Raw genomic sequence first — 22,463 nt, forward strand, 5'->3', positions numbered from 1 at the left:
CACTGCCATAAAGTACAGATGGTGCACCCCTTGTTTCAAATAATCTGAGGAAATTTGTATTCCTCCCCGTTTTATTCAGTCTGTGTGAGATCCATTTGATGTGACTGAATTCTGTTATTCTGTTTTTAATGATTCTTTATGAGGATAATTTACATAGCCTCTTTTCTGACCATTGATTACAATTTTCATTGGGATCAGATCTTGACACTTAACAACCAAAATTTTGGTTACTTCAGTGTGGAAACAATTATTTTCTTGCTTCTGCTAGTTTTATCCAACTTAAAAAAATGAGAAGGAAGTTCCTATTATCAGCAGTAGGAAGTTCGTAGTCATCAACAAATATTGTCATTAAGCTACTCCTGTTATGATTCTTACCTCTTTTAGGAAACCAATATATCAATGCAATGTTCTCCAATATTCCTACATCTTTCCAGTCTACTTCTTCTGTTACTAAAGCAGCATCAGGTATTCTTACATTCAATGTTCATAGTACGTTTTCAGTTTAGTTTGCCACGACCCTTAGAAAAACATGAAAATTTCTAGATGGTATTATATACAAAAGTCAAATCCTTCTTTCATTTCCGGTCATTGCTGTTAATGAAAATTCTATTGCGGGTTTGTATTGTAAGAACTGTTTATAAGTTAGCTCATTTACGGTGTGACGTATCACATATTAGCTGAATGTAACAGAGAATGTTCACAGTATTCTGCGTTCTGTCAGGGTGAAAGTGAGTCTGTGACGTATATAGTGCATGCAACGTCCCTGTTCGGCAGCATTGAAATGAGAACAGCTGCCACTTTCATGTCAGCAACAGCAGGTACCGTAGCGAAGACGGATTTCACAGCCTCCAGGAATGTCATCCATGGTGAAAGACGACGGATGCGGCCCCAAGACATTACACAAAGTGATTCCACGATGATGTTACAAACTTTCATTGATGATGGAGGAGGATAAATGTAGCAATTTGAAGTAAGGGACCCTGCTGTGAACCTAATGTGGTTGATTACATTGTTTCAGAGTCATTTCCCAAGCTACATACTTTCCTTCTCACATAAATCACCAAAAACTCCACACACAAAGACGTTACATGTACCTTGGCAGCGGTTGACACATACAGCATATCAACTGATCCCTTCTCTTGGTCGAATTGTGTCACAAATTTCTCGTCGTCGCGACCGTAACCAATACTTCTTCATCAGTTATGTGATCAACTCATCTAATCTTCAGCATTCTTCTGTAGCACCACATTTCGAAAGCTTCTACTCTCTTTTTATCCAAATCATTTATTGTCCATGTTTCACTTCCATACATTGCTACACTCCAGAAAAATACCTTCAGAAAAGAGTTCCTAACTCTTGAATCTATATTCGATGTTAACAAATTGCTCTTCTTCAGAAATGCATTTCTTACCACTGCAAGTCTACATTTTGTATCTGCTCTACTTTGGCCATCATCAGTTATTTGCAGCTCCAGTAGCAAAACTCATCTATACCTTCAGCGTCTCGTTCCCGATCTGATTCTCTAAGCGTCACCTGATTTAATTTGACTACATTTCATTATCCTCGTTTTGCTTTTGTTGATGTTCATCTTATACCCTTCATTCAAGACACTGTCCATTCCGCTCAGCTACTCTTCTGAGTGCTTTGCTGCCTCTGACAGAATTACAATGTCATCGGCAAAACTCAAGGTTTTTATTTCTTCTCCCTGAATTTTAATTCCTACGGCAAATTTTTGTTTGGTTTCCTTAACTGCTTGTTCAATATACATATTGAATAACACCAGAGATAGGTTACAACCCTGTCTCACTCGCTTCTCAACCACCATCTCTCTTTCACGCCCCACGACTCGTATGAATGCCCCCTGGTTTACAAGTTGTAAACAGCCCTTCGTTTTCTGTCAACTTTCCAATGTTATAAACGTATGTTCACCTTTCCTTAACCTATATTTCAAGATAAGTCATAGGGCATTATTGCCTCGCTTGTTCCTATATTTCTCCGGAACCCAAACTGATATTTCCCGCGGTTGGCTTCCACCAATTCTCCCATTCTTTTGTATGGAATTAGTTTCAGAATTTTGCAACCATAACTTAATAAAATAATAGTTCTGTAATTTTCACGTCTGTCAGAAACTTCTTTCTTTGGTATTGGAATTATTATACACTTCCTTGAAGTTTGAGCGTATTTCGCCTGTCTCAAACATCCGTACCATCACAAACATCTAGTTTTGTCACGGCTGGCTCTCCCAAGGCTGTCAGTTGTTCTGACGGGATATCATGTGCCATCGGGACCTTGTTTCGACTCACATCTTTCAAAGCTTCGTGAGATTCTTCTCGCAATATCATCATATCTCGCATCTCATCTTCATCTACGTCCGCTTAGAGTTCTGCAATGCTGCTCTCAAGTTACTCCCTTGCATAGACCCTCTGTATACTCCTTCCACCTTTTAGCTTTCCCTTCTGTTCTTATGACTGATTTACCATTTGAGTTCTTAACATTCTTACAGCTGCTTCTCTTTTTTTTCCGAATGTCTCTTATTTTTTATGGAGGCGGTATCTATATTTCCACTAATGAAACATTATTCTAAATCCTTACATTTGTCGTCCGGCCATTTCTGCTTAGAAATTTTGTACTTCCTACCAGTCTCATTTATATTACCTTTTGCCTGCTTCATTCGTTGCATTTTTAAATTTTCTCCTCCCATCAAATAAATTCAATATCTCTTGTGTTATCCAAGGATTTCTACTCGGCCTTGTCGTTTTACCTATTTAATTCTCTACTGTCTTTAGTATTTCATCTCTCAGTGCTACTCATTCGGCTTCTACTGCATTCCTTTCCCCTTTTTAGTCAACCGTTGCCTAATGCAAATTACTAAATTACACAAATAATGATTCATGTCTGTGAAACAAAGAGTCTCTTCAACTAAAAAGATGATGTACTGACCATCCTGAAAGTGATGTCGACGAACTGAACAAACGGTCGGCCCTATCAGCCAGAATTGCTAAGTCAGAGCCTATTATCTACACTTTGTCGTCAATCTGAAGTACGTCCATCTCCACGCAGACAAGGAAGGAAGATGTTCGTTCCTGTGGTTATAAACGGTCCTTCGTAGTCTCCCACGAAGGGTGGTGTAAACTGGCAAACCAGGAGACTTCTTTTCCTCCACCAAGCTATCTATCTACTGTTTTTTCTTAATCACTGCTATCTGCATTATTCAACTGAGGTACTTGCGGCAACTTCCAAGGTCAACATTTGAAAACGGCTCTATATTCTTTCTTCATCGACATCTCTGTTTATTAATGATTATACTATATTTTTGGTCATAATCTCGTACCCAGAGACAGGTCTTAGACTAATTTTCACAGCACGGGGGCGGTGAAACGCACTTTGTTACCGTACCATTACATACATGAAAGCGACTGCATTGTAAATCCACCTCGTGCCACATGCGTCCGTTACTTCCACTGTAGAGGTCACCAACTCAGGTCCATTCTAACAGAATGAAATCTCCAGTTCTGCAACCATGCCCGCTTACATTCTATTATTATGTGATACGTCACACTAGGAACTTCCCAGGAATAGTCGAGCCGGAATCTTCATAGTTCCAGCCAACGCCTGGTGCAGTTTTCACTCCGGCATCAATAAATTGGATAGCTCAGACTATGGCGGTGAGGGCGTAAGGCGACGGGTGGTGAGGTAATGCACAGCTACAACGAGCAGTGTACCACACGAGGCACTAGCCAGAAGCATCGTTCTAGAATGTCCGGCTGTTCTGGGCGTTTCGAGGTATGCGTGGAACAGTTAATGCTCTTTCTCATTATAGTTTAGTTACCTTAAAAGTACTTACCTACTATAGTGCTTCTTATGCTTGATATAATGCTGACTCGACAGCTGTTAAATTAAGAAGCAGCAGAGGTAGTTTTCGAAGAATATACACTTTTCTGTGGAGAGCCAGAATTAGAAACGATGAGCCAATGTGGTGCTTGCCCCAGCTCTGCCAAAATTTCAGGTTTGGCAGTAACTGTAGTGTGAGGCGTGGGATAGTGACAGATACCACACACACGACCCCACAAAGTATTCTCTACTATGTGGACTTTCCGACCTACTATAAGTGTCGCAGGTCCCGTGAGACTTCCGACGAATCAATTTAGCTCCGTGGGTTTTCCGACTAGAGCTGATTTACGCCAGTCGTTCACAAGCAGCAGATGTGTTTTCACCGTTAGTCAAGCAGTCCCTCGCTGACAGCCTTTTTTTCCTTACAGTTTTGCACTTTCGAGGCGTAAGCTACTTGAGCTCTATACATTGAGAGTAGTGTAAGTAATTCCAGCAACGAAAGGGAAACCGTGCCTACTGAAGGATGGTCACAGAAAGTGTGACGAGTATACGAAATGACTGTGCCTGAGTAAGTGCTGAGGTCATTTAAAAACTGCAAAATGCCGAGTCACGGCTAAACAGCAACGTTCTTGCCCACCTGGCTAAGATTAGGAAGCGAATGCATAACTGCAGGAAAGGAGTCCACGAAGAAAAGAGAGTGCCTGTTTTCCAAATGTGCCATATTATGACAACTTCAAGACTGCATTGTGTAAAGAAAGAAGGGAAGCTATTGGGATGAGCCAGAATCCTGACAATAGTGCGGAGGTTCAACTCACGAAAACATTTGTGTATGTGTGTGTGTGTGTGTGTGTGTGTGTGTGTGTGTGTGTGTGTGTGTGTGTGTGTCTGTGTGTGTGTGTGTATGTGCGCGCGCGCGCATAACTTGCGATGGACCTGTTCTTGACGAAAGAATCCTGGTGTTCTGTTGTGAGGAACAGGAGAAAATCCTATGTGAAAGTGGTACTGTTCTTATGGAGGGGGACATTCCCTTTGCTCCTCGGCAGAAGTAAAAATACATATAAAAACCTTTTTCCCATATTGAAATATAAGAGGCCTGCGTGGTCACCGAAAACTACAGTGCTACACAGTGAAATGGCTACAATTAATGATATGAAAACAGCGTTCCCCTACATCTCTCTTTCTGGTTGCAATTTTCAGTTCACTCGACATGTGAAAGAACATACAACCACTGGAATTAACAGAGTAGTACATTGATACAGAAGAAGTCCTACTGTTTTGCTACATGTGTGCTGCAGTGGCACATCTTCCATCTAACGGTGTTGGCGAAGCGTGGTTGGCAATATTGGAGCAAGTGTCCAATGGAGAAAAGGTCATGAAATTCGTTGACTATATGGTCAAGGAAGCAGTAAGTGCTATATTTGAAACTAAAGAAGTTTCCATTGGTCTGCCTCATCAAGAAGGAAGAAAAAGATTCATAGATCCTGACGAAAGGTTATTAGACTTTATGAGAATATACGGCTCGAGGGAATTCGTACAAAAAATCGAGAGAGATATTAAAATTCATAAAGTAAGACAAGAAGTTTAATCATTTGCTGCAGTAATGTTAAAGAAAGAAAAAAGTAAAAAATGAAGAAAGGGTGAAAATAAAACATTTAAACATGCATTTGTACTACGTGTATAGCCAGTCCTAAGCCCGGACAAATATGTGAAGGGATGTCCTTATTACAAAACGGTCGCCACTGTTGCGACTGCCTTTAATGGTCGCAACATCCGCGGCTGAAATACTTGTGGTCGGAAACGCAACGCAGACGTCACAGGTCGCAAACCACACGACCAGAAAGCGCACGACTCTGTACTCTTGATCCCCTGCGAGCAGAACGTATGAGGCGGCGTCACCACCTTAACTGCGCACCACTTCAGAGTTTGGGTGTCACCCTAGGGCACTAGGCGCGAACATTCAGGCACAGAATGCGACACAGCGAGCACTTCCTGCTGAAGCAGTGGGGTGCGTAGGCGTATGTGCAGCCACCTAGTAGGCAAGTGGTCGCAGTATCTTTTAAAGTTACTGTAGGACGAAAGGTTTCCTTAGAAGGAAGTTTTCTTACTCCACACGAGTCAGTTCGTTGAAAAGCTCTGGAAGAAGCTAGGTTCCCCAAAGATAAAAGTTTCTTGTGGCTTAAAATGATAGCTCACTGCAGAAACGCAGGTTGAGGAACTGAGTCGAGTACTCGTACTTTAACTGAATCTGTCATCAGTTACAATTAGCTTCACCATTTTCTAATAAAATTAATTGTAATAGCGGAGATTAGATAAGAAACTTCCTCATCAAGTGGTCCAACGTCTTTTAAAAAATTAAAGAAATAAAACAAAAGAAAAAACAGAACGACGTGTTCCTAATCCCCATCTGACAACACAGCCTGAAATCTGACAACACAGATTGAAGTTTTCCCTTAGCTTCATTAAACTGCTTAATGCAAATGTCGGGTGGTCACTTTCAAAAGGACACAGCCAATTTTCTCTCTCATACTTCGCCAATGTGGGCAATTACTTTGTTACTAATGACCTCATCGTCGGTGGTGCATTAATCCTTAATATCCCTTTCTTCTCTTCATCTCGAATTAAGAAGTTAGCTGTTGCTGTATTGTACCCTCTGGTCTTCCGTAACAGTGTGATAAATCCTTAATAATAAGACCGATAGATTTCCAAAATTGGTGGTGGAAGTGTATCCATAATAGAAAAAGTATATGAGTTAAGCTCCTATTTGGAACAAACTGCATAGCTTTAAGAGTATCTAGCATAGCTCCTTAGATGTAAATTATTGTAATCAAGGAAAGACTTTATATTCACCCTGTGCTTCCCATGAAGAAATGTAAATTTCTTGTGCGCTATAGTAATTTTTGTATGTGGAATTGTGTATCTGTAACACGCTTATCGTAATGAACGTAATACAAGAAATGCAGAAAGCCTGCCTGAAGCTAAGAAAGTGCTTGATGGCAATAATCTTTTCAGATTACATAAATCAATAAATAAATAAAATAAATACGTAATGCCGATATGACTAATTCGCCAAAGTTGTAGAGCCTGTCTTTTCATACAGTATCGGTTTTTGCGAGATTAAGTAGTTCGTTTAACACTTTCGTGACAGAGGTCACATTTATCCCACATAACAATTTATTCCCTTGAGTTCGCAGAGATGTGAAAGTCCTTCATCTGAGTGGAGCTACGATGTAGCGTTGTATGTATCGATTCTTTGGAGCCAACAGTCTCATTTTTTGGATCCTAATGGGCTTAATTTTTTCAGTTGTGCACTGTGGTCCTTATATTTTGAAGGTTTTATGTGATTTTTTCCTGTCTGCAGTAATCTCAGTAAAAATATTTATTTTCTTTTTTACAATGTTTTCTAGAAATATACAGATTTGTGCACATATTTCTTGATAAATCACTTTTAAAGTCATTTAGTGATTTTTCCTTGTTGGCAGTGTGCGTTTAGAACTTTTATATATGCGTTTTACTCATATTTGTGTGTAAAATTTTAATTTTACGTATTTTGTTCAGTGCTGCAATATTATTTTACCTCCATTGATTCGATATGAACCGGGAAACTCCACGAACTCGTGCTTTGTGTTTTGTGACGAATGCTTGCTTTCCCCTTCTCTTTATATCTCTCCCATTTGAAAAATGCCTTACAAAAATACGGTGACAAGAAAGATAGTCTTATTTTCCTCCATTATTACAATTCAACAAGATGTAAATGTTTACTATTGCAACATCCAAAGGAAAACAAGAAAGACGATACCATCATTTGAGTGACCAAGTGCCACCAGCATTATAATTCCCTCTCTCTCGGTCTCTCTCTCTCTCTCTATCTGCCGATCTGCAGCTGCCACTACAGCTGTGTACTCGGCTTTGGGTGCGGAGCAGAATATACCTGATGTTGCGTCACTCTATTTTTTGTTGTGATGGATCTTATATCAATTGGGTGATGGGCGGTTGACAAAAATACAGAATACAGCTGTGCTATTCCGCTCATTTCAACTGTAATTTCTTTACAATATGACGTGAAATTTTTTTAAAAACTGTTAAAGTGATACAGTTTGGTATGTTAATTGTGAATACATTGCAAGGTATAAATGTGGAAATTCCTTTTCACGAACTAAGTATTAAACAAATATCTAAAGAAGGCAGAAATCACAGTATATAAAAATGGTGAAGCTATTACACCTACTCAAGAAGGTATCCCGCTCAGTGTATTTCAGTGCCAGAATCCACATTTTTCGTCCTTTTGGACCTACACGCAATTGTGAAATCATGTGGCACATTTCTAGCATTGTTACTGCTTGTTTCATATCTTCGTCTGACCATGAATTACTTGGCTTTTTCCTTTTGTATATAGGGACCATCTGAATAGAAACCAAGAAAATGCGTTCTCTGGAATTTCTCTGTAAAGCATCAGTTAAACTAATAGGTCGACAGAGCGGCAAATAACCCCACGTGTATGAGGTGAAATAGCCCCATGTGCAGACATTTCGAAGGACGTGCCAAATCAGATCTTTGTGGAAAAAGCCAGCAATATGAGTTGACACACACACACTGCATAACCTGTGTTCTTAGACGATTAACAATAAGAGTTTAAAATTTAACGTTGCTGTGTCTTGTTGTATTCTTTAACTAAGGCCATAAACCATCAGAAGTTCCTTACCTCTGGAATTTGTTCTTCTGTCCTGTTAATAATTTAACAAAAACACCGTTACCATAAAATCACAGGCGGCGACAGAGAGGTACTGACACACAATAAAGGCAGAACGACCTTGACTCTGTGAGGAACTAGCCGATTCTTGCAACATTTCGTATTTCAGACGGATTAACGCCGTGGACAGAATAGCCCCACTGTAGCATAACTCGCTTATTATCTTGGAATTTATTTGGCATAATAACGGTACTTTCTTCTTTTTACAGATCCTAATCCTTGCCTGAAAAAAATAAAACTGCAAATATCTCGGTGGACTCCAGCAGCAATGAATTTAGGGAACAACTGACTCCTCTTCGAGTCCAGTGGGATGTGTACTTCCCACATAAAATAATTATACAGCTATAAGCAAGTATCAGAATTTAGAAACATGGCCTCAGTATCCACTCCAAAATAGCGATGGGCAAAACTGTTCTTTTCAGAGATTGGATCAGAACTGCTCACTCAATGGAACGAGTGAGCAGTTCGGTTTCATAACTCACCACTCACCATTCACTCACAAAAATAAGTAAAAGGAAAGTACATTGCCTTTTTGATTTAGGTCACTAAACCTGTATTTTTATGTAATTTGGTCCTATTTTGAAAGAACATATGAAGAGGAGCAACAATTTAGTGTTGAGTCCCTAGTAATTTTCAGATGCAAAAGTTTTAAATTTCGCCTACTGCAAAAGTTATAACTATTACAACAAAATCCTAAATACTTTTTATCAAGTGGAAAAATTTTAAGAATTAAGACTGATTCTCGTTTTATTTTGATACTTTTATTCGTCCTGCTTTTGACAATTTTCGTCCACAGGCCACTGATGTTGGTATGATACATGGTGCTTTTAGAACCAGTTGACACAGCACTGGCCACAGCCATTTTCTTGTTCCCACCAGTTTAAGGGATCGCTGTTTCTAGGCAAATATATCTCCACTAAATATTTGTCCAATTCGACAACTGCTGCATTTTACAGATTGTAACTTGCCAGAAGTTGACAAATACTTTCATTGAATTCCTACCAGATCAAAGAAGTCTCATGTCTAACGGTGGTTACTTGTTGAGACATTAGCTCTGTTTTTTTCTTATTGAACAACCAAGAATTTCATTTCTGCAACAATCTTCATGTAGCAGTCCCGAAATGTTTCGTCATCTGAAAATCCTGGCCTGTGAATCGTGGGTCAAGTAATGTTGCCTGTCTAATCAGTTCACTGCAGCAGATAATAAAAATGTTCAAATGTGTGTGAGACCAAACTGCTAAGGTCATCGGTCCCTAGACTTACACACTACTTAAACTAAGAACAACAGACACACTCGAATCTCGGACGGCAGAGGTCGCGCAGTGGCGCCTCAAACCGCGCGGCTACTCCGCGCGGGTGGAGACAACACCGAACCACCGTGATAACCCTTTAGGCAAATTATCAACCAGTCACTTTGTATCTTGAGGATTTTCTTATTTTTGTCTTTATAAGGTTTAGTTACAGTTCCATTAATTTTGGCAAGATTTTTATTATTGAAACTGAGACTATTTTCTGTGAGGCCACCTGTTCGGTTACCTCATCAAAAACTTTAGGAATCTGTAAAGCCAGTTGCATTATCTCCCAGGCTGCATCGTTTAAACTGATCGATTTTACACCTAAAATGGTGAGGTAAGAAATTATAGGGTCTTCATTTAAAGTAAATCTTTTCAACATTTCGTAAAGAGTTCCATCTGTTTGGGACATCTTGTTTCATTTCAGCAAGTTTGTTTGAAGCAACGAGTTTCTCCTTAAGAAACAAAACAACTCATTTCAACTCATCAACGGTTTCTGTATGGACTTCTGAATTGCGTGTTGTACAGTGGGGTTAAAGAATGTGCAAAGCAGGGAATATGTGGGTTTTAAAATCATGGCAGTTAATTTCATATTTGACGCATTTTCTGTTTTTATGGAAGAGATTTTTAAATTGAGATTGTATTTAGGATACAGGCTTTACCCAGTCTGAGATGTCTTCTGCAATCTATCTGTCTTCGAACTGTGAGCACTTCTCAAACTAATGCTACTTACACCCATCCACGCATCAGACATACGGCAGACTCATTTTCGGTGGCCGAAAAATTTTTCATTTTTACTGCAAATCATTTTTAAAAGGTGTACACCCAATGGCACACATTTACTTAATGTGAACTGCTTTATAATATTAAAAAATTATTTATTGCTTGTTGTAAAGAGGAGATAAATCAGGACTTGGTCCAGAATCTGCCGACGCAGATGGGCTGGATACTGCCGGAGACTCGATTTGCCTTTTTGAAAGGACACCCTCACGTGAGACAGAAGCAGAAGTCAGTGAGGAAAGTTCACGAGAAATGATTTCTCGAATTTCTGCATCGATTGACGGCGATTTTGATCGGCTTCCTGATGCGCATTTGTCAAGAGGTACTGTACGATACTTAGATTTAAGATGTCTCTTCAGGTTTTCTTTTTCTTCCATTTTGGTAATATGGTACGGAACATCGGTCGTAATTCTTTTAGGCGAAGGCACTCTGGATAACATACTGTTGTGCGGCACTAAAAATACACTGATAAAATTAAAACTTTTGCTATTAATATAACTATTTTACATTTTAAAAGCTCAAAATGAGAACAAATATACAGAATCAGAAGTCGTAGAGTGGGATGTAGGAAGTTGTGATCTGCGAAACCTAGAGCCACAATCGTGAAGTTTGTATCATATACGAAAAGGTCTTTGTGATTAAGAAATTGGCGAAGACAAACCTGACAATATGCGAGAATTTCACTGCTGAAAGATAAAAATTTTGAATAAATGTGATGTCAGAATTTGGGCTATATAGTGTGTGAACAAGAGATAACAGGATAATGGTGCGGATGAAGGCTGGAAAAAAAGCAGTTCAAATGTACTCTGAAGTCTGTGCTTTAGGATCTACGAACTTGTCTACTCATGCAGCCACTATTTCTACCAGCGTGTTTGTATTGTCACTGTAGAACATAGTTGGCCATCACTTTCAACTCATTTCGACGAACTCCACCATATATATATCAGGATATCGAGATCCATGTCTTTCTCCTAACGAACTTGGACACCTGGCTCAAGCCAAGCGTGCTCTACAGTTCTCTAAATATAGCCTCCACTGCCCTAAGAAATTACAGAAGTAACAGATGAGGAAGTGGAGTAGTGCCATACAAACACTTTGACTTATTACTGACTATGCTACTCACGTCCAATACTAATGTAGACAAACAAGACCAATACATGTTCATAAATATCAAGTCCCTTACAAAAATTTGCCTAATGTTCGTCCTCTACAGACCTCCGGAAGTACAAGGGATAGCCTGTTTCAAAACTGACCTTTCAAAATTCGATTCGCCTTAGGATGATGCAAACAATGCTAGAAACACTAACATAAATATTCTACACCTTCACTGTGAAATTCAAGTGTGTAATTTCTTCTTCAAATGCAAAAGTATTCCAGCTTGCACATACCCATAATGCAGCCTATACTCAGGCCCCCATGTATGTATTTGTTACGAAATCCAAGAGCAAACAAATTCGTACCTGGAATATCAGCTTACAGCATCATTACCAAACTAGCGCTGTTACATAATAAATGTTCCCCCAAAGACTAGAAACCTGAAGGGAAAACCTTGCATCTTGGCCAACAGAAGAGCTAAAATAGTCCATAAATGTTGGAGGCACTTCACATCGGACTCACAAACGTTCTCTTACCTTGGAAATAAAATTGATTAGATGCAGAAAGCCAACAGAATGAATCAAACTGAGAGAAACGATAACTAAGGCGTGCCAATGTTTTATTCTAAAACATAAAGACCAGATGCTCTATGGAAAAGCTTGTGTGATGTATGGAAGAGTGGGCAAAGTAGAAGCTGCAGCGGATCCCATTGTTCCAACCAAGGAACTAAACCAGTACTTGATTTTGGTGATAACCTTAATTGAACCGTAAACAAAACATAGACTTACTCATTATGTCGCAGAGGTAAAAACGGTAGTTGCGAAAAATTCTTTCTGAGCTAACACCACCGTCCAAAAATCCTTCAGCTCAGCATTTACTATACAGGACGACGTCACAGTCCAAATACTCAAGCTTATTGTTGATCCACTTCTGTTCATAATGACTACTGTTCCCTTCACCTTGAAACACTCATTCCCATCAGAAAACATGCACTAGAGATCCAGTTGCTAAGAAGAGTAGCTGGATACATTCTATCTTCTGAGGAAAGAGTGTATGTAGACATCAGAAAAGAACTGAGAGTGAAAAACTTAAATTATCAGATTAAAGAATACAGAAACAACTGGAAGCATTATGCCAAAAGAATGGAAGAAGACAGGTTACCAAAACTGGTGATAATTATTACCCAGTGGGCAGAAGATATTTAGGAATCCCGAGGTGTAACAGGCAAATGCCTACCACAAGCTGAAGTAACTGTGATTTTAATAGGTTTAGTAACTGCATGTAAAATTGAGGTCTGATGTAAGAGGACTCTTAAGGCCATTAATCTGTTCAGGTTAAAGGAATAAATAAAAAATTAAACATAATATACATGTTGTCCCAGGATGAATGGTCAGTATTGAGGGGTATGACAGGAACGACCATTTGAAGCAAAACACTTTATGTGAACATAAGCGCGCTTGTGAATGGTTTCCGACCCAGAACATATTTAATATACATTGTTAATTACACTACCGGCCATTAAAATTGCTACACCACGAAGATGACCTCCTACAGACGCGAAATTTAACCGACAGGAAGAAGATGCTGTGATATGCAAATGATTAGCTTTTCAGAGCATTCACACAAGGTTGGCGCCTGTGGCGACACCTACAACGTGCTGACATGAGGATAGTTTCCAACCGATTTCTCATACACGAACAGCAGTTGACAGGCGTTGCCTGGTGAAACGTTGTTGTGATGCCTCGTGTAAGGAGGAGAAATGCGTACCATCACGTTTCCGACTTTGATAAAAGGTCGGATTGTAGCCTATCGCGATTGCGGTTTATCGTATCACGACATTACTGCTTGCGTTGGTCGAGATCCAATGACTGTTAGCAGAATATGGAATCGGTGGGTTCAGGAGGGTAATACGGAACGCCGTGCTGGATCCCACTAGCAGTCGAGATGACGGGCATCTTATTTGCATGGGGCATCGTATCCGCATGGCTGTAACGGATCGTGCAGCCACATCTCGATCCCTGAGTCAACAGATGGGGACGATTGCAAGACAACAACCATCTGCACGAGCAGTTCGACGACGTTTGCAGCAGCATGGACTATCAGCTCGGAGATCATAGCTGCGGTTGCCCTTGACACTGCATCACAGACAGGCGCGCCTGCGATGTTGTACTCACCGATGAACCTGGGTGCACGAATGGCAAAACGTCATTTTTTCGGATGAATCAAGGTTCTGTTTACAGCATCATGTAGGTCGCATTCGTGTTTGGCGACATCGCGGTGAACGCACATTGGAAGTGTGTATTCGTCATCGCCATACTGGCGTATGAGCCCTGGCCAGCACCTTCTCCATATCTCTCACCAACTGAAAACGTCTGGTCAATAGTGGCCGAGCAACTGGCTCGTCACAATACGCCAGTCACTACTCATGATGAACTGTGATATCAAAGCTGCATGGGAAGGTGTGTCTGTAGCTGTACACGCCATCCAAGCTCTGTTTGAGTCAATGCCCAGGCGTATCAAGGTCGTTATTACGGCCAGAGGTGGTTGTTCTGGGTACTGATTTCTCAGGATCTATGCACCCAAATTGGGTGAAAATGTAATCACATGTCAGTTCTAGTATAATATATTTGTCCAATGAATACCCGTTTATCATCTGCATTTCTTCTTGCTGTAGCAATTTTAATGGCCAGTAGTGCATTTTCTTTATTATTTACTACATTATCATTGTTTGCAATGTACCATAGTAATGCAGATAAATTCGAGACGAATAATTTGATACAGGACACATGGTCTGCCAAGTCGAGAAACTACCTCAAACTGGCTTACCTACACCTAAGTGCACAAGAATTTCCATATTCTCTCGCATTCTTCACGCAACCTAAAAGTCCTTGAAAAAAGAATGAATACGATTCTTTTAAAGGAAATTTGATGTAGTTTAATTTTGTACTGCAACAATTTTTTGCTAGACGATGCGGGTTTCATGTTATTCAAGAAAAACATACAAAATTAAATTTAAATAAGTTTCGTCTCAGAAACCATTTGGAATAGGGCATATCCCCATCTATAGTATTTTGCTTCAAATGATAGTTCCTGTCATATCTCTGAATATTGAGCACTGCTCCGAACACAGCCTGTAAAAATAGACTATCATGTATGTTAAAATAACCGTTACACTTAGTATCCTATCCACCCAAAGTGATTAAAAGGTGCATAAATGCTACCCATACACTAACTAAAGCAAGTATATATGCAACAGACAAGGAAGAAGACTTAATAGTGCACCTAAAAAGCTTACACAACAAGAAAACAGAAGAGGAACAACACAAGAAGGTGACGATTACAAAGCATTAAGAGATGAACTCGGATGGAGATGTGCAATGTCATCTGCTTCATGCGATTTCGTCTGTGAGACCTAGGTGCCTTTGTGGGGAGCAGTGAGCTAGTTTTCAATCCGATCCCTAAGAACGAGGGGAGTGAGCTGCCTTGCAATCCGATCCCTGAGAGTGGTGGGTGGCGCTGAACTGTTGGGAGTGGAGTGGCGACGTGCTCTGATCACATGGTAGCGGAAGGCCGTAGTTTTTATGATCACTGGCAACACGTTGCCAACATGGTGCTAAAGGATAAAAAGTAACAACTTTCTCAAAAGCATGTAAACGTTTGTTGTGCTTCTGAAATTTCAGATATTGTTTTTAAATCAAGAGCAGAAAGATGCTGAAGTGTTTTCTGCATTAAACTATTGTTTGAAGGGGTTGGCTATCGTTTGCCTCAGTAGCCATGGGTTCAGAGCGGCAGATTACCAAGTGATGGTTTCCAGGTTCGATTCCCAGCAAAGTGGAAAATTTTCTTCCCCTCAAAGACTGTATGTCATGTTGTGCTTACTGTCATATCGCAACTACCATTACTATTGAAATGGCTGAATGTATACAGCCTGACAGCTGATAAATTGGGAAAAAACGGAGCTTTCTTTTTTTCTGTTCTCATGGATGAGAAAAGCTTCATGTACTAAAAAATTTTGCAAATCCACGTGGACATTCTATAGCACATTTTTGTAGCTTGGGAAACGTTTTCTTAAGGATGTGACATGGGGCAACATTGCAGCAGCCTAGCCCAGAATTTTCTTCCCGATCATTACGGCCAGCAGAAACGTATTTTGAAATCAGAGAGCTACCATTCCTTTTTTTCCGAATCATCGATTATCCCCTCTTTAGAAAGATCTAGCTCTTTCAATCAATTCAGGAGCACAGTGCCCATCTCTACTCCGAAAGCAGGAAACCAGTTCTTTCAGTAGTGCGCGAAATTTTGATTAATTGGGTCCCGGAAGGTTTAAGAATAACGTGAGACGGACTAGACTCCTCGTCCTCGTCGTTTCGAGCACACGCTTCCGTTGCAGCGGCGGCCGCCCCGCCTGCGCCGAAACAGCGGCTCGGGTGCGACCGCCCCCACGTCGGCGTCGGCGGCGGCGTCGGCGGCGGGCACGCCCACGGCGGCCGCCGACGCCTACAACGAGGACTACAACTACGCCTACCGCAGCAGCACCGACCAGGACAGCGTGGACGAGCGCTACTACAGCCTGGAGGCGGACGCGCCCCCAGCCTCCGCCTCCGGCACGCCGGCGCACCACCCCTCCGCCGCCGTCACCAACGCCGCCCCCGCCGCCGTCAACTCGCTGACGGCCAACGATCGGCGCACACCCCTCCACCAGAGGGTGAGTCTGGCCTAGGCACGCCGGTAATGCACCTCTCCCTTCGAAACTGGGAATGTATTAGACTGGTGCATTAGTTCGTAGTGTTTTCCCCACAAGTTCGATAAACAAAACAGACACATGTAAAGGAGATTTTAGTCATCAATAAAATATTCTGCTTCACTATTTAAAACAGTCCGCCAACGCTGGAGTAAGTTTCAGGTCCTGCGATTGTAAGAATCACGCGGTTTTAGGTCGAAGAACTCGTCGAGTGACGAGTGGAATGCATTTTGATCCGAAAAGGAAGTTCTGTGAAGGTTGTTCGATAGAGGAGGGGTGAAAAATGGAAATCCTCTGGGCGCAAGGTTACGTGAATAAGGTGGCTGCACAGTGACTTCCCAAGCCCGTTCGCGTGTAAGGTTTTTTGTAGGCTTTGAGTATGCGGAATGGCGCTGCCGTGGAATAGTATCACTTCACGCGGTCCACCTGGCTTTTGTTTCTGGGTTCCGTGTGCAACGTCTCAGTTGTTGACAACAACTGTCAGCAGTGATGGTAACAGCTCGATGAAACAATTCGTAGTAAACCACACCACTCAAATGACGCACATTAACTTAATTTAACCTTGTAAGACAAGGAAAGGACGCATCACATAGGAATCATCGGAATGGGATGAGAATCGGTAGATGATATTCAAGAGAAAGGGCGCTACAGACTAAACAAGTAAATAACGCGTTGGTCCACCTCTGATCCTTATGCAAGCAGTTATTCGGCCAAGCACTGATTGAAAGAGATAGTTCTCGAATGTTTTCTCCTGAGGGGTATCATGCCAAATTCTGTCCAGTTGGTGTGTTAGATCGTCAAAATTCCGAGCTGGTTGGAGGATCCTGCCCATAATGCTCCCAACTTCCTCTGTTGGGAAAAGATCTGGTGACCTTGATCGCCAAGATGGGGTTTCGCAAGCGTGAAGACAGACAGTAGAAACTCTCGCTATGTGCAGGCGGGAATTATCTTGCTGAAATGTGTGCCCAACATGGCCTGCCATGAAGGCAACAAAAGGGGGCCTAGAATATCGCCGACGTACCGCTGTGCTGTGTGGCTGCTGAGGGTGATAATCAAAGGAGTCCTGCTATGAACAGAAATGACGCTCCTGGTCGTTGGACATACAGCGGGCGAAAGTCAGGTTGATATCCAGCTGTTGTCGGGCCTCTCCAGACACATCTCCATTGCTCATCGGAGCTCAGCTCGAATCGGGATTCATCACTGAAAACGATTCTACTTCAGTCAACGAGATTCCGGGCTGGGCTAGGAATAAGGAGTTTACAGAGTTTGATCGAGATGCATAAAAGTTTAGTATGTCGACACTAAAATGTATTATTCATTATTTTACAATAATATTTGCACATTTCACAGAATGTAGAATGGTAGTGGTCATATACTCATATGTACCCACTTGACTGAAAAACTTCCTCTGACTGTTAATGATTTATGGCAGTTATAAACTGATAGCAGTAATAAATGTTCTCGATAGCTGATGATGGTTTCACAGTCTTACTTTCGAAAAAAATTTCTGTAGTTTTTCACAGAAACAGTTGTGAAAACAGATGTGTGTATCTTATATGTTGTTCTCGTCTTATAACTCGGTGACATTAGTTTTATAAACGTAGTCACTGGTAAGAGTGCTTTTAGAGTAACGTTATTCAACATCATTGTGCTCACATCCATAAATGTCATGTAAACCTAGTGATTTAAGATTTCCATTTCAGGGGCAAAGATTGTATTTTATTCCCACAGAATTTCTTCAGTATGCCAGACATACGTTTCACTGATAGAATGATATGGATGTAGTATAAATGTTAGCTAATACATTAATTGTGTCATTATCATACTTCATCTACGAATTACTTACTAAATGTTAATCATTGTTACAAACTCCTCTAGAGTTTGTATCTCATCACTTCATCTCCACTATTATCTCCTTTTTATATCTCACCACATCATCTCTGTTTCACTAATCCTTGAACTGTATTTTTGTTTCCACCTTAACAATTATGACAATAGCTACTCTTTTTATTAGTTGTTAAGAATAACAGTGTGGTATGTTATCAGAGCTCCCACACAAAAATTTAAGTGTTTCTTCTCCCACGTGCTCTTTGAGAGTGGAATGGCAGAGTAATAGCTTGAAGGTGATTCAGTGAACCATCTGCCAGGTACTTAATTGTGAATTGCAGAGGAATCATGTAGATGTAAAGTCAGCTGATGTGTTGCTGATTACTCTTCTCTGCTATTCTGTGTCGCTTGTACCCTGTTGTGCGTCATCATATGTTTATAATTTTCATTTTCATGGCATGTTGTACTTTTTATATTTGTATACTTTTTCTCCAGTTGATAAGACAATCCAACAGTTCGATTTATAGTTGGTGAATGATGCAACAATGCACAATTACTTTTTAAAAATGTTTTGTTATAGTGCCATAACTGGTTTTGTATTACCCTACCCATCTTGGGGTGACAAATATTTCAGTTACATAGACGTTTTAAAAATAAGTTCACTCTCAGAGTACAAACATTTTTCTGTTATTAACATGCAATATGGACATTTCACAAATCACACTAAATGAATGATAGCTTTGTAACTTTTTTAATGGAAAACAATTGCACTATGAGGAAAAACATTAAGTATATAGCAGACATGTGACACTCAGCACTGACATTAAAAATGTTGTGAAATGTGCAACTACAATTCATTTACAATAGGTGTGCTATTTGAAATTCAAGAATGTATACATGGACCTGCGAAACAATATATACCACAATAAAAATAGTCCCTTTCTGTTGAAACTTACGTAAGGGAATACAACAATTTCACATTATATCTAAATAAATGCAAGAAATTTAGTGAGTTTTTATTAATTAAACATGTAAAATGGCACTAAATATTGTGCAATGCAAAAGTAGATGAGGTCAAAACACTGACTAAAACATTTATATAACAGAAAACATTAACCATCTGACGATGGGCATTGTGGCCCAAAAACAAGTTACGACACTATGTTGTTGTTGTTGTGGTCATCAGTCCTGAGACTGATTGATACAGCTCTCCATGCTACTCTGTCCTGTGCAAGCTTCTTCATCTCCCAGTACCTACTGCAACCTACATCCTTCTGAAACTGCTTAGTGTATCATCTCTTGGTCTGCCTCTACGATTTTTACCCTCCATGCTGCCCTCCAATACTAAATTGGTGATCCCTTGATGCCTCAGAACATGTCCTACCAACCGATCCCTTCTTCTTGTCAAGTTGTGCCACAAATTTCTCTTCTCCCCAATTCTGTTAAATACCTCCTGATTAGTTATGTGATCTACCCATCAAATCTTCAGCATTCTTTTGTAGCACCATATTTCGAAAGCTTCTATTCTCTTCTTGTCCAAACTATTGATCATCCATGTTTCACTTCCATACATGGCTGCACTCCATACAAATATTTTCAGAAACAACTTCCTGACACATAAATCTATATTCGATGTTAACAAATTTCTCTTCTTCAGAAACGCTTTCCTTCCATTGCCAGCCTACATTTTATATCGTCTCTGCTTCGGCCATCATCAGTTATTTTGCTCCCCAAAGAGCAAAACTCCTTTACTACTTTGTCTTATTTCCCAACCTAATTCCCTCAGCATCTCCCAACATAATTCGACTACATTCCATTATCCTCGTTTTGTTTTTGTTGATGTTCATCTTATATCCTCCTTTCAAAGCATTGTCCAATTCGTTCAACTGCTCTTCCAAGTCCTTTGCTATCTCTGACAGAATTACAATGACATCGGCAAACCTCAAAGTTTTTATTTCTTTTCCATGGATTTTAATACCTACTCCGATTTTTTCTTTTGTTTCCTTTACTGCTTGCTCAATATACAGGTTGAATAACATCAGGGAGAGGCTAGAACCCTGTCTCACTCCCTTCCCAACCACTGCTTCCCTTTCATGTCCCTCGACTCTTATAACTGCCATCTGGTTTCTGTGCAAACTGTAAATAGCTTTTCGCTCCCTTTATTTTACCCCTGCCACGTTCAGAATTTGGAAGAGAGTGTTTCAGCCAACATTGTCAAAAGCTTTCTCTAAGTCAACAAATGCTAGAAACGTAGGTTTGCCTTTCCTTAATCTTTCTTCTAAGATAAGTCATAAGGTCAGTTCTGCCTAACGTGTTCCAATATTTCTATAGAATCCAAACTGATCTTCCCCGAGGTCGGCTTCTACCATTTTTCCATTCGTCTGTATAGAACTCGCGTTAGTATTTTGCAGCTGTGACGCTTTAAACTGGTAATTCGGTAATTTTCACGTCTGTCAACACCTGCTTTCTTTGGGATTGGAATTATTATATTCTTCTTGAAGTCTGAGGGTATTTCGCCTGTCTCATACATCTTGCTCACCAGATGTTAGAGTTTTGTCATTGCTGGCTCTCCCAAGGCTGTCAGTAATTCTAATGGAATGTTGTCTACTCCCGGGGCCTTGTTTCGACTCAGGTCTTTCAGTACTGTGTCAAACTCTTCACGCAGTATCATTTCTCCCATTTTATTTTCATCTACGTCCTCTTCCATTTCCATAATATTGTCCTCAAGTGCATCGCCCTTGTATAGACCCTCTATATACTACTTCCACCTTTCTGCTTTCCCTTCTTTGCTTAGAACTGGGTTTCCATCTGAGTTCTTGATATTCATACAAGTGGCTCTCTTTTCTCCAAAGGTCTCTTTAATTTTTCTGTAGGCAGTATCTATCTTGCCCCTAGTGAGATAAGCCTCTACATCCTTACATTTGTCCTCTAGCCATCCCTGCTTAGCCATTTTGTACTTTCTGTCGATCTCATTTTTGAGACATTTGTATTCCTTTTTGCCTGTTTCATTAATGACATTTTTATATTTTCTCCTTTCATCAATTAAATTCAATATATCTTCTGTTACCCAAGGATTTCTATTAGCTCTCGTCTTTTTACCTATTTGATCCTCTGCTGCCTTCACTACTTCATCCCTCAGAGCTACCCATTCTTCTTCTACTGTATTTCTTTCCCCCATTCCTGTCAATTGTTCCCTTATGCTCTCCCTGTAACTCTGTACAACCTCTGGTTCTTTCAGTTTATCCGGGTCCCATCTCCTTAAATTCCCGCCTTCAATTCTTATACCATACAAATTCTTTTGTAAGCCCCAGTATATTTAAGGTATATGTTAAAACTTTACACAAACGTTTATGCTAAATTCAGGTGTCTTCATATTATGTGAAGATATATCAATGCAAAAAGCTCTTTATAAATAATTACTTAATATTTTATGACACTTTTATGTGTGCCACAATTAATGATTATTCATGTTTTTCATATATACCAAATGATTTTACTATTAAGCTTTGTTGAGAAACCTGCAAAAATTACACTGTTTTACATTTACCTCTGATTAATATACATAAAATATTAAATGTTCTGTGCCTCACTTTAGAAAGTGTGATTAAACTCTACTTTCCTACTTAGTGACAACACAAATTAAAATATCTTGCTTACATTTTATTTATGTGTGGTACTTATATTGGAGTATTAATGTTTCATTGAACTTTCCTCCATTTTTCCCATCATCATCATCTTACAAGTATTCTACAGCTGGCAACATGTTTTGCTTTCTGTATTCAACTTCCTTTGGTCATGCCAAAAAAGGGAAGGATGACAGATTGGCATGATTCCTAATTTTTTAATGTTTTTCTGCAATGTAATGCATTTAGTCGTATTTGTGTTAGTTTCAGTATTCATAGAATTGTTTTGTCACCAAATCTGGAACTGAATGAGGTGGAACAGTAATCAAGATTCTTCACTTGCATCGAGGATGGCCAGGTTACATGCCCCACCCAAAGATGTGTATCAAAGTTCTCTGTATTTTCCTTAACTTTCTGGGCTGTGTCTTTTGGGAAAAAACACAGTATATTTTCTTCCCAGCCCTGCTCAAACCCAAGAATGTGCATCATCTCTAATTGCCACCATGAAGAAAAGCTGTGAACTTCTG

At 40.1% G+C, this 22,463-nt stretch overlaps 1 protein-coding gene across 1 annotated transcript in view; it reads left to right on the forward strand.

The window, feature by feature from the left end:
• LOC126413293 (phorbol ester/diacylglycerol-binding protein unc-13-like) overlaps positions 1 to 18,812 on the forward strand; it is a 184,988-nt gene extending 166,176 nt beyond the window's left edge. The window contains exons 9-10 of the mRNA XM_050083193.1: positions 16,136 to 16,353; positions 18,809 to 18,812. Coding sequence (XP_049939150.1) covers positions 16,136 to 16,353; positions 18,809 to 18,812 — 222 coding nt within the window. The remainder of the gene's footprint in view (positions 1 to 16,135; positions 16,354 to 18,808) is intronic.
• The last annotated feature ends 3,651 nt before the right edge of the window (positions 18,813 to 22,463 follow it).

This window comes from Schistocerca serialis, chromosome 7 (assembly GCF_023864345.2).
Source record: "Schistocerca serialis cubense isolate TAMUIC-IGC-003099 chromosome 7, iqSchSeri2.2, whole genome shotgun sequence".
NCBI lineage: Eukaryota > Metazoa > Arthropoda > Insecta > Orthoptera > Acrididae > Schistocerca > Schistocerca serialis.